At 35.6% G+C, this 14,184-nt stretch overlaps 1 protein-coding gene across 1 annotated transcript in view; it reads left to right on the top strand.

Moving 5' to 3' along the window:
• The first annotated feature begins 1,433 nt into the window (after positions 1-1,433).
• The window catches only part of PXDNL (peroxidasin like), a 116,613-nt gene continuing 103,862 nt past the window's right edge, over positions 1,434-14,184 (top strand). Inside the window, 3 exon segments of the mRNA XM_045845033.1 lie at positions 1,434-1,530; positions 13,769-13,802; positions 13,804-13,859. Of these exon segments, the coding sequence (XP_045700989.1) occupies positions 1,434-1,530; positions 13,769-13,802; positions 13,804-13,859 (187 nt within the window).

Raw genomic sequence — 14,184 nt, forward strand, 5'->3', positions numbered from 1 at the left:
TCTCTCTCTCTCTCTCTCTCTCTCTCTCTCTCTCTCTCTCTCTCTCCCCTCCTTCCCTCCCTTCCCCCTCTAAAAATAAAATAAATAAAAAAATCTTAAAAAAAAATTTTTTCAAGGATGAGTGTTGGGAACTGCCCTGCCTGGTTTCAGGAGCTGTAACCACCCCCCCCAACCCCGCCATGGCTAAGGCTGAGTGAGTGATCTTTGGACCATAAGCCACTAAGAAGACAAAACTTATCTCCCTGGCAGGGGCACCACCTCTGCTACTTTTACTTTACCCTTCCTGGCCCCCAATGCTTGAGCAGTTAGCCAATGATGGGTAAGATTCCTCAAGGGAGGGATGACCTAAGACAAGCATGATCATGGCGGTGGGGGGCCCAGGGAAGGACTTGGGGGCTACAGAAAAGGAGTGATGGACCCTCACCCCTTGGCTTTGACATAGCCTGAGTCCTCATTCTCTATGCAAGAAGTCTCCTAATCTTGTGGCTGCCTTACTTCCCCTGCCTGACTTAAGCCTGCAACAATGCCTTAAGCCTGAAACAGTGTCTTAAGCCTGAAACAATGCCGGAGGTGGGTTCAGCCCTGTGCTGGAAAGAGAAGGTTCCCTAGGATTATCAGGCCTAAGAAAGAATATGCAATATCCTGTGAAACCTGCTTTGTTTAGAATACTCTCAATTAAATGATAAGGGTCCAAGCAAGAAGTGAGTTTGCTCCCCCAAAAGTTTTATGGCCATTTAACTATCTGACCCTGACTCAAATTAGGCCCTCATAGTTCTTTGTATATTATGTATTGTTTGATCCTTACTGTCTGATGATGATTAATGAGCTTTACATATTCACCCTGCATTCCTATGTAAATTGAGTCCAATGAAAGCTTGTTAAGGCAAGGATGGGACACTCTCCTCTTGAGAGGGTGGCAGAGGCACTGTGAGGCTTGCTCTACCTTTGAGAGAGAAGTTGAGTCATCCATTTTCCTCCACAGGACTCAGTAGTCCATGTGAATTTATTTTATCTCATCCATAACGTTGCAGACACTGGGGGCCAGTGTCCGAATCAGATGAGAGCTAAATAAAGACATTTTAGGTAAACTGAGAGTGCTTGTGAGCTATAACATTACTTTAAAGAAATTTCTAAAGTTTATACTTCTTAAAAAAGGAAAAGATCTTCAAAGAATGGCTGAAATCTGAAAAAGAATACAAAATAGAATTTTAGAAACCTGGTGAATATGTAGGGTATGTCCTTCACTCATAAGGTATGAAGGATATAGGAGCAGTGACTGGTTTTATTCAGGTTTTTTTTTTTCATGAAGGGAAGCAGTAAACAAATTTAAGAACAGAAATTGTTTATCTTAGTAATGCATTTTTGACATTAGCATATACTTTTATTTCATGAAGGGAAGCAGTAAAAGATAACAGTGAAGATGGATCCGATACATGGAAGAATGTGGTGAAGTGTCTGCTTTTCTGAAGGAAAGAAGTCAGAAAGATGAAATAGAAAGTAAGGAATGGTTCAGTCTCACTCAGGTGACAAGTATGAATGGGATTTGAAAATGCAGTGAAGCAATTTGCCTTTAAAATAGGAGAAGCAGTATTTCTTTAGTTTACATGAGGAGAGGTGGTGAGCTATAAATGGTTATATAGAGAGATACATCTGTTATAGGAATTTGAAGACTTCATAGTCTGATAACTTGTCTTTGTAAAGTAGAAGATGCATGATTTTGTAGGAGGAGGGCATGCTGAAAAATGAAGTAGGTGACTTGAAAAGAGTAGTAAATGCTCAGGGTTTGTTTATTTGTTTGTTTGTCTTTTCTGTTATTGCTAAATGGGATCTGAAGTGACAAGGGCAATTTGTCCCCAAGAAATCAAGGCACAACCTCTCCAGACATTTGGAGGGGGAGAGGTGAGAAGAAAACAGTGCAGGTATATTGAACAGAAGAACAATGGTGTAAAGAAGCTAAGAATTCTGGAGGGAAAGTGGTAGAGGTAATGAAACTTGGGATCTTGCCCATAAAGGGAAAAGAGTGAAACTAGAAGGATGCTGATCAATAGGGAAGAAGAGGCGGGCTCTCTGGAGTGTAGTTGAAGTCAAAATGAGAAGATGAGAAAGCAGTAGAGAGAGGAATATTTTGCTTTAGAGTGTGGCACAAGACATTTCTAATAAATTGTAAGTAATGACACAATTTATGCTAATGAGTAGCTGTTGTGACAAGAGGAGAAAGTGGTTGGAAATACAGGAAACCAGGTAATCACGGTCATGATATTATATTAGATGTTAAAAATCACTTGGTTGAATCAGAAGAATCACTTCCTGATAGATCCACTGGGCTTCATGTAATGCCCCCCCATGATTGTCAGGGATTTATAAGCTTTGGTTTCAGCAAACCCAAAGTTATATTTAATTTAGCACATAGTAAGTATTTTAATAAAACAAAATAAAATATTCAATTTAAGAACAGAATTTGTTTATCTTAGTAATGCATTGTTGATGTTAGCATATATTTTTATTGCAGTGATACAAAAAAGATATCAGGAAAGACATGATGAAAGCACTTATACCCAGTACTCAGAGAAATAAACATTACAAATATGCTTAAAGACTGTTCATTCTCTTGTTTTCTATCAATCTACAACTCCAACCTACTTGTCACTAAGCTGAGTTTGATGTTTGTGATTCCCTGGCATGTTCACATAGTTAACTTATTTTAATGAAACTTTTTATTTTGAGATAATTGTTGATTCACATTTGGTTGTTAGAAACAACACAGAGATCCAGTGTACCATTTATACAATTTTCCCCAGTGGTAACATATTTCAAAATTATAGTACAATATCATAATTACAATATTAGCATGTAAAGATCAAGAAAATTTTTATTGCTACAGGGATCCTCATGTTGTTCTTTTCAGAGGCATGCTTGATTTCCTCCCACTCTCACTCCCTCCAGATTCAGCACTCACTAAAAACTTGGTAACTACTAATTTTTTCATTATTTCTATAAATTTGTCACTTCAAGAACATCATATACATAGATTTATATAGTATGTAGCTTTGGGGATTGGCTTTTTATTTCAGCATAATTATCTGGAGATTCTTATAGATGCTGTGTATTGACATGTTAAAGATCACTTTGTTAAATCAGAAGACTCAGTAACCCTTTGTTTTTGTATGTGGTTTGCAACTATTTCTCCTAGTCTGTAACTTGTCTCTTCACTTTCTGAACATGGTCTTTCATAACAAAATAGCTTTCAATTTTTATGTAGTCCGGTTTATCATTTTTTTCTTTGATGGATTGTGCTTTTGATACAAAGTCTAAGAATACTTTTTTTGGCCCTAGATTCCAAGGATGATCTCCTATATTTTTTTCTAAAAGCTTGATAGTTTTATATTTTATGTTTAAGTGTGTTGTTCCTTTTGAGTTAATTTTTTTTTGTATAAGGATTGAGACTTACGTAGGTTAAAGGTCATCTTTTGTTTGTATATTTGTCTGGAAGTATCCAATTGCCCCAGCACTATTTATAAATAGGCCTTTATAAAAGGCCTCCATATAATTATTTTGCACCTTTGTCAAAATCAGTTGGGAGTGTTTGTGTAGTTTTATTACTGAGTTGTTTACTCTGTTCCATTTATATGTGTGTCTGCGCTCACAATTTGTCAATAGCACACAGTCTTTATTGCTGCAGCTATGTATTCAGTCTTTTGTATGTTGACTCCTCTCACTTTGTTCTTCTTTGTCAAAATTGTTTAGCCATTTCAGTTCATTTGCATACCCATATAAACTTTAGGAAACTCTTGTCTATATCTCCAAAGAACAAATCTTGCTGAAATTGTGATATAAATACCAAATTTTTGAAGAAATGTTATCTTTGTGTTACAGAACACAGGGGGGCCAAAGGGCAATATACTATTACTGAAAAAAACCCCTACCAGGCTCAATTGTCTGCCACCAGAGGAAAGACATCTCTCAAAGCCAGAGACTCATGAAAAGGAAAGGAAATGTTTATTTAATGCTGTACAGACTTAAAGTAGTGACCTAATGTCTTCATCAAAATCCCAAAGTCCCTTAAAACACCCACAAACACATACAGTCCTTCCTTCCCTGTTTCACCCTCTCTGGGGTACCATATTTCAGGAAAAGAAATAGAAGTCTGAGGCTCAGGCAGCCCCCAGTTCTTCCCAGTGATCCGTTTTGGCTGATAGGCCTCCCTTGGTTCCCAGCACCATCAGCTGTGTCGCTGGGATCTCTAGTAAAGCCGGGTAGTGGTTCCCCCTTCTAAAGCTGCGGGAGTTCCCACTCTGGCAAAGCCTCATGGTTCTCCCTGCCCAATAGCCGCAGGAGTCTCCACTCTGCCAAAACTGCGTGGTTCTTCCTTCCAGGGGTGAGGGAATCCCCACTCTGGCAAAGCCGCATGGTTCTCTCCCCCTGCACTGGCTGTGGTCCTCTCTCCAGTGGCTGCCGAGTCTCTCTCTCTCTCTGCCAGAAGCACGTGGCTCTCTCCTTTCTATTGCCACAGCCACATAGTTCTCTCTCCTCAATGGCTGTGAGGAGAGGGGTCACCACCCTGCCAAAGCCAAGTGGTGGTTCTCTGCTAAAGCCGCATGGTGATTCTCCCTCCCAGGGCCTCGGAGTCCCCACTCTGCCAAAACCACATGGTTCTCCCTTCAATGGCTGCTACGTCTCCATTTAAATCCCCGAGCCAATCTTCCTCTGCAGCCCCATTTCCAACTCCTTCCAAAACTGGCTACACTTGCCAGCACTCTCATATCCTTCCAGCTTTATTGGGCTGCCGTTGTGAGTCTGTGCAGGCGTGGCCCCATGGCATGGAGACAATCATCTTCAAGCCCTCACACAGGTGCTGTAACTCAGGAGAGTTGCCTCCCAGTTACATCTTGTGGGGGAAGTTACTTCCATCCCCCTGGCTCAGAGCAGGGCCACAGCTATTTAACACATCTGTGCAACCAATTAAAGGTTATAGACATGTTAAATGAGCATGTCAGAGATTAGCTGCAAGGCTGTTGCTATGCAAAACAGCTCTAAATGGCCCTGCTCCATTTGTCCCTTCCCCCAATCTACACCTGTGCAGGGGAGGGGTGAGGACATCCTAATATTTCCCGAACACCTTGAGTTCTGTTCCCCATTCCAATCCATATTTGGGGCCCCCCTCTTGGCTGCACCCTGTAACATTTGCTCTCTTGAGATTTTCGATCTGTTAGTGTCTCTTCATTTATTCACATTTTATTTGATTTCTCACATCAGCATTTTGTAGATTTCAGCACACATGTGCTGTATACATTTTATTAAATTATACCTAAGTATTTTAATGTCTTTGAATACTTATAAATTGTTTTTAAAATTTCTGTGTCCATATGTTCATCACTTGAATACACAAATTAATTTTTAAAATATTTTCTTATATCTTTCACTCCTGCTGACCTTACTTAGAAATATTTTGGTAGATTTTTTAGAATTTTCTACATAGAAAATAATATAATCGGCAAATAGGGAGTTTTGCTTTTTTTTCTGATTAATATGCTTTCTATGCCCTTTCTTACCATATCACAGTGGCTAGAAATTCCAGCAATATGTTGAATGAGAGCGCAGGTACCCTTGCCTTGTTTGCTGTCTGAGAGAAAAAGCATTTATGTTTTCACCATTAAGTCGAAAGTTGTATGTATTTTCTCTGTTTATTTTCAAATGTGTAAATTGCATTCTATTTCTATTTTTCTGATAGTTTTTATTTAATTATAAATGAGTGTTGAGTTTAGTCCAATACTTTTACATTAATTGGTATTACCAGGTGACTTTTGTCCTTTAGATGTTAGTATGGTAGATTCAATTAACTGATTTTCAAATACTGAACCAATCTTGCATCTGTATAAACTCTACATGGTCATGGACTTATAAACCCTTTTATGTTGATGAATTTTACTTTCTAATGCTTTGTTAATTTTTTTTTTGTCTATGTTTATGAGAGGTACTGGTCTGTAGTTTTCTTTTGGGACTCTCTCTGATTCTTATGTTAGGGTAAGCCTTCACAAAAGAGTTAAGAAACATACACTCTTATTTTTTATATGAAATTGTATAGAATTGGTATTAATTTATTCACTAATATTTTAAATTCTTTCTTGAAGATTTATTTTTGGGAAGTTTAAACAATTATGAATTTAATTTCCTTAATAATTTTTGGGCTATTCCAATTATCTATTTTGTATTAAGTGAGTCATATAGTTTGTGTTTTTTAGAAAAAAATTAAGATTGACTTTTTTATCTTAGCTGGCATTACATTTTTTTATTTTACCATATATTTTTATTTCAGACTTACAAAAAGATACTGAGAAAGGATAATGAAAATTCTTGTAACCACTACTTAGATGAAGAAATAAATATAAATATGGTAAGACTGTGTTTATTCCTCTTCCTTTTTTATTGATTTCACCTGTACCTTAATTACCACTACACTTAGTGTGATGTTTATTATTTTCTCAGATGTCCAAGTAATTGATTTTTTAAAAATGAGTGTTGCTAACCAGTATGGTATCCAGATTTATACAGTTTGACTTGGCTGGAATATATTGACAAAAATGATATTGACATGACATTATTTTGTTTCCACAGTTCTCCCAGAGTTTACTCAACTACCTCAGGTTACAAGCATGGAGGTTGGAAAAAATATAGACATTTCATGTCATGCTCAAGGAGAACTACAGCCCATAATTACTTGGCATAAGGTAAGATCTCAGCTAAAAGTACAGTAATATTAAAAACACTGACAGATGTATTGACCTACTGAAACAGAGGTAATGATTCTCATATTGATTTATTGCTGCTGAGATTTTTGCTAGCAAGTAACACTTTTTACGCTGAAATGGGTTTGTTTCCTACTTCTTTTTTTTTAAAGTGACTATGTCTGATTTTGGCTCAGGGCTTTGATAAAGTTTATCCTTTTTCATTTGCTTGATAATAATAGCTTTATAAGCACAACTAAAGTCCTCTAAGGAAAAATTGCTCCTGTCACATATAAATTAAGAGTTTTAGTGACTAGCAAGAAACAATTTTGAATTAATAACTCAGTGTATTAAAAGTAGGTCATTAGCTGATACAAGAAAAAAATGAAAGCTTGGTACTAAAACAAAGTGACATGGAAAAAGTAATTCTGTAAATCAAAACTTAAGTGATTGTAAATAGTAACTCTTTATTTATATATCTCACTTCCTTTGGTTCTTTCAGCCATATTCATTCAACATAATTGCTTCTCTAATTTTAAGTTTTTCATGAAAATAAAATAATAAATCTCAGATTCCAGTACTCTTACAAATAAATAAAACTACATACACCTGAATGCCATTTTTATGGTAAAATTTAACAAAGTATAAAATTTTTGAAAGTTGTTCTTCAAAACCACTTGGCTTATTTTTGTTGTTACATTATAGTAACCATGTTTTATAGTTTTGGTGGCTCACTCCTTTTTTGCTGTAGCTAAGGATCAGATGCAGTTCTCTACAAAGAGTGAGTTTAATGATCTCAAATGTACAACTTTAGGACCATGTTCTCTCAAATAGTCTAAATAATTATTTTATTTTTTAAAATTTACTATTATATAATTCAAATAGTTTTACACTGAAACTAGAATGTATGAAAAATATACATTTTGGTCCATATCTAAAACCTTACTTTACATTGTACAAAATGCACTATTATACAGGATGGGTCAAAAGTAGGTTTACAGATGTGAGTACATGAAACAGAATATTCTTGTATTATTGTTTGTTAATTATTGTATTATTTTCCATACAAACAACTATAAACCTACATTTGCCCAGTCCTGTATAATCATATCAGCAAAACATCTCAGAGCCTAATTTCTAAAAGGTAGCTTCTAATCACAAATTGATTGAGGAATGGCTATATGTCAGACACTTTACATACATTACCATATTCAATCTTTATAAAAATATGCTTTAAGTGACAAGTTTGAAAGGATTTAAGCTAGGATGTTTTTTTCTGGAGGAAAGAAACTGCCAGAAATAGGCAGATAAGGAGTTTATTGAAAAGCTATCTGCTAGCTCAGAGATTTTAAACAAAAACTGTAGAACTGTATATTTAACTTGAGAGTTCTAGCAGTAAGGACAAGAGAGGCAAGGGTAGCAACTTTGAGAGGAAGATGAAGCCATAGTCTGTCAGAGGAAAGTGGCAAGAAAGATCAGGAAAGCACAAGGTTGCCTCACACCCCTTCCAGTATGCCCTTCAGCCTGGTAGGTCCTGACTACCTTTTTTTGTTCCCTAACCTGTGTTACCAGGTAGCTATCTATTACCTTTTACTTGTTTCTTAGCACTGGCCAAAGACAGCTGTGAGAATCTGAATACCTATGAAACATTTTTTTTTTCTCTCTAAACCACCATGGTTACATTCTGGCCTCTTGGCCATCACTGGAATAAAAGGTTTTCTTTTTATTTTTTTCTTTATTTTTATTAACATTATTACAGATGCCTCCATACCCCTGCACACACACTTAGTTCACCTCCCCACCATCTCACCCTCCTTTCCTCTGGCCATCATCACACTGTTGCCTGTGGGTTATGTGCATATGTTCTTTGGCTAATCCCATCACCTTCTTTCTTCCAGTTCTCCCCATTCCTCTCCAAAAGCTTTTTTGAAATAGTATCTCCCATCCTCATTTTCCTGTGTTTGGAGAGGGGAAGGATGAGACCATCTACATCCCTATTCCACTGCAATTGCAGTCTCATTTCTTTCGCTTTTTAAATTAATAACAAAATAATGAAGAGTATATAAATCCATATTGATTATAAATGAATGCATATTAACAATATTTCATAGAAAATATAGTTATTTTTAATCTTAAGTTATAATCTTAATTGAGAAATACAGATATAAAAACTTTTCAGCTACACAAAATTTCTGAGTATCTATGAAGAAGAAATAGATGGGAAATCAGAAATATGAAATTACTTTGATGTTTTTACATGATAGATTTGTAAGTATTTTTCTCATTTTCACATTTTATTTTATTGTTGTCAGAATTCTTTTAGAAATGAGTGGGATATGAATAAACTGTACATATTCATGCTTTGAAATGATGATTTTAAAATAAAATAATCATGGTATTCAACAATTACATGATTGAACAAACCCCACTTCCTAGAAACCTCTCTCTCTTTCTTCCTCTCCATTAGATTTGTATACTATTTCATCTAGTGTTTGACAATTAGTATGCTCTCAGTAGATACTGAAAAAATAAAACTATATCAAACAAAATGTAAAGATGTTATTTTTGAAGGAATCACACTTCCTTCCTGTGGCAATTCTTTCTCCCACCCTAGGCAGGCATTCAGATTACTGATGGTGGTTAAGTTGCACATCAGTACTGGAGGCATGCTAACCGTCTAGGATGCAAGGCAAGCTGACTGAGGAAGATATGAACATGTGGCTCAGAATTCACTGGCTTTGTTGTGGCTAACAGTTTCTCACAGTCATTGGTAAGTATTTATAGCTCCTCATACAATACCCAAATAAAAGCATTTCAACAGCTTATAATTTTAAACCTGATTCACCTCACTACTCAAGTTCCCTTTATAATTTAATATGCTAATATTAAATCAGAGCTATTTTAATATTTTTTAAAATCTAAGACTTGTTTAGTAATGGGTGTCAAATACCAAAAACAACAATGCCAAAAAGGGAACATAAATAGCAATAATTTGCCCTGGCTGGCGTAGCTCAGTGGATTGAGCCCGGGCTGCGAACCAAAGTGTCCCAGGTTCAATTCCCAATCAGGGTACATGCCTGGGTTGCAGGCCATGACCCCCAGCAACCGCACATTGATGTTTCTCTCTCTCTCTCTCTTTCTCCCTTCTCTCTTTAAAAAATAAAAAAATAAAATCTTTAAAAAATAAATAAAAATAACAATAATTTTCAAATGTATGTAATATTTTTATGGAATTGAAAATTATAAAATATAAGATCAATTCATACAAGTAAATGTGAATAAATAAAATTTACCATATATTAGTCACTCTGGTCTCATATATTTAATCCTATGTCAAAATTAAAAATCAATCAGGTTTCTATTTAAGACTTGCCACTATGAAGACAAATATCTTTTTTTTTAAGATTTTATTTATTTATTTTTTAGAGAGGGAAGGGAGGGAGATAGAGAGAGAGACAGAAATATCAATGTGCTGGAGATCATGGCCTGCAACCCAGGCATGTACCCTGACTGGGAATTGAGCCTGCGACACTTTGGTTCGCAGCCCGTGTTCAATCCACTGAGCTACACCAGCCAGGTGACAAATTTCTTAATATTTGAAAGCATTTACATTTGGCCAAAATTGGCATTTTTTACATTTAATTATTATCAATCTGGTTGTATAGTTATAGCTCTCTGCTAGTTGATTATAAATAATAACAGATTCCAAAATTTGATTTTCATAGTTTTATAAAGAATAAAGTCCTGTTTTTAAATTAATCAGTTCATAAGAGATAAGAGTCCATTTGTAGGTGGCTCAAATAGACTGAACTAAATCTTGGCTGTGGTGATATAAATGGAGACAGGCTATTATGATTGACTGATACGTTCTCTACATGGGGAAAGCATTCAGAGAAAAGCATAGCATGTCTGCACATGTGAATTAATATCAGATTTGCTTTTTTGCAAATTGTTTTACAAGTTTTTTCATTTTGATCATCAGAAGTGGAAATAGATGAGCTCAGGTTCAAGCATATGGAATGCTGTGATGGGTTTTGCCTGTTTTTTGGTTTCCTTAGAAAGGGGCAAATTTCATAAGTAGGGTTTTGCTGATTTATTTTTCCTTTTAGTTTTTCCAGCTTGTATGGGTCTATGAAAGATATTGATTATCTTTTTATTATAAATACAAGCTTGGTTAAAAATAAGTTTATTTAAACAATTTACATTTTTAAGAAGTCACCATTTTCCTATCATATAGTATAATAACTTCATATTCTTCCACTCCCAAATTATTTTGAGATAAAAAACTTCTGAAATTCCATTTGGGTATTTTATATAAAGTGTATATTTTCATCAAGAGCACATCAAACTTCATGTATTTATTATATATATTATATGGCAAAAACTAATTCTCTCTAGTTTATTATTCTTTTTAATTATATTTTACTGATTACATTGTTATAGTTTTCCTCATTTTTCTCCCCTTATCTTCCCGCTGCCTTGTACTCTCCAACTCTCTAGCATTCCCCCCACTTAGTTCATGTCCATGGATTGTACATATAAAGTTTTTGACTTCTCTGTTTCCTATACTATTCTCAACCTCTCCCCATCTATTTATGTCTACCAATTGTGTTTCTTATTCTCTGTACCTATGCTCCCCATTCTTCTTCTCCCCTTCCCCACTGAAAACCCTCCATGTGATGTCCATTTCTATGACTCTGTTCCTGTTATAGTTGTTTGCTTAGTTTTTGTTTTTGTGTTTAAGTTCAGTTGTTGATAGCTGTGAGTTTGTTGTCATTTTACTGTTTATAGTTTTTGGTCTTCTTCTATTTCTTAGATAAGTCCCTTTAACATTTTATATCATAAGGGATTGGTGATTATGAACTTCTTTAGTTTGACCTTATCTGGGAAGCACTTTATCTGCCCTTTCATTCTAAATGATAGCTTTGCTGGATACAGTAGTCTTGGATGTAGGCCTTTGCCTTTCATGACTTGTAATACTTGTTTCCAGCCCCTTCTTGCCTGAAAGGTCTCTTTTAAGAAATCAGCTAGTAGTCTTATGGGAACTCCTTTGCACATAACTTTCTCCTTTCTTCTTACTGCTTTTATTTTGATTAAAAATTGTTTTCACTTCAGTTCTACTTAGTTTTTATAATCTCCATAAATCACAAGAGGGATAGTGCCAAAGTGTCTTTTCTTTAGTCAGTGTACATGCACCCACCTCTAAACTTCTCATCATTGTCAGTTCAGCCTCAGAGAAAAGGGAACTTATTGACATAGAATCCAAATGGCATTGATTTCTGTCATGGGTTCACTCTGTATGGCCCACAATAGGTATTAGTCATTAGACCCTGTTATGCCAGCGTCCACCAGTGTCAGACACAGTAATCCTGCCAATCCATGAATTGAGAATAATTGTCAAGTAAACACACCTGATCATAAACTTCACTTCTGGTCACGCAGAGGTGAAATTTTTCTTAGGATATGTAGGACTTAGGTTTATTAAAATTTGAATCAACATCTTTAGACTAGTGATGCCTTCCAGTTGTATAAACTTCCCAATTGTCCTGATGGAACCACCTTGGGATGTTTTGCAACACCTGAATGTTTTAAAGAAAACATGTGTGCTGTTTTCATAGTCATCAAATAAAGTATGTACCCAGTCTTTACAGTTGTTGGTCAAAAAGGAACATCTTAAAATGACATGAGCAACTATAGACCTGAACCCTGTTCACCCACAAACAATATGGCATGGTAGTCATAGATTCCTGTTCTACAGCCATTGATCTTATTTCTTTTTTAAAAAATATTTTACTTATTTAATTTTAGAGAGAGGGAAAAGGAGGTAGAGAGGGAAAGTAACATCAGCTGGTTGCCTCTCACATGCACCCCAATGAGGGACCAGGCCTACAACCCACGCATGTGTTGTGACCAGGAATCCAATCAGTGACCTTTCCTTTTGTGTGTTGAAGCCCAACATACCAAGCCACATCCATCAGAGACATACAGCTTACTTCTACCCTTTTTGTAATTCCTCACCTTATCACTATCTAGGTGACCTTGGGAAGGTGACTAAACATTTTTGGACCTCAGACTTCTTGCCTGTATAATTGAGATTATGACAGGATATACTTGCTAGAAAGATTGATTAAGTTAATACAGATAAAGTGTTTCAAATGTGCCTGGAACATAGAAAGGGCTTAATTAAAGTGGAATATTAATATCATTACCATTATTCTATTATCTAAAGTTATTTTGATTCCAGACATAGATGACTAGATATGCCTCATTTGACCAAAATCTCTAAAGTTGTTTCACATTTTCAGTGACTTTAATATTTTTTAACTTTATCCAGTTTTTCAAATGTGTATAAGCCAATATTGTGTGCTTGTCAGTGGGCTTGATCCTTACAATGCAAAGATGAGTAAGGCATCATCTCATCCTTAACACAGTCTCTCTTTAGTAGAAGAGACAACATGTCAGCAATTTAAGTACATCCTGTGCATGTAATAGATACATATAATGAAACAGAAGTAATGAAAGATGCTAGCTTCTCCGGGCTATCAGGAAAACTTTATAGAGAGAGTAAGGCCTGAGCAGGAATATAAAGATAAGGGGGGATTTCCAGGGAGTTACATTTAGGGAAAGAGAAGACATAAACTGCCAAGACCTATGCATTGTGTGGTGTACATTATTTCAGAGGCTTTACTGAGCCCCAGGACTCATGCAAGGACCCTTCAAGTTTACATCCCCCACCACGGATGTGGCTTTTTATAGAAGACTATTATATCAATCATTAATTCACTTATTAACAAATTATGAGATGAACCCACAGCTCCCCTTATATTCTGGTGCTGGAGTTTAATTCTTCTCAAACATTTGGAAACTATAGTATTCTTAAGTGCATGGAAGATGTAAGATTCATGGATTGTGTAGCCTTGCCTTGAAAACAGTAATTATCTTTTGTCATTTACAAAAAAACCTCACACTTCCAAAGATTTGCTGCTAAACATCTTTGGACCTCCAAAGATAGCAGTTCTGCTATCTTCATGACCCATTTACTTTAGGGATAGGAAGAGTGGAGGAGATTTTTGAGCACACTCCAACTGGTTCAGAAACATGTGAAGCAGGGGCTCACTGTTGACTTGGAAGGCAGAGGTCAGCCTCTAGAAGCATTCTGTTCCACTGTCTGTAGCAACACTAACTACTTTTAATCTCCAAAGCATCATGTCATTTAAAAATTCATTTATTCACCAGTTTTATCCAATGAATGCCAAAGTTTCTCCTAGGAAGTGTAATTCAAAAGTAAGGATTATATACATATATATAATATATAAAACATAAATATATATAGTTAAATGTATATAACTTTAATCATCGACATAACATGACATAACGTTATATCATCATATATAAATATATATGAGGATTATATATATCCTTATATATATAAATATATATATAAGGATATATATTTAAACTT

This window comes from Phyllostomus hastatus, unplaced genomic scaffold (assembly GCF_019186645.2).
Source record: "Phyllostomus hastatus isolate PE091 unplaced genomic scaffold, TTU_PhHast_1.1 phas_contig_449, whole genome shotgun sequence".
Classification (NCBI taxonomy): domain Eukaryota; kingdom Metazoa; phylum Chordata; class Mammalia; order Chiroptera; family Phyllostomidae; genus Phyllostomus; species Phyllostomus hastatus.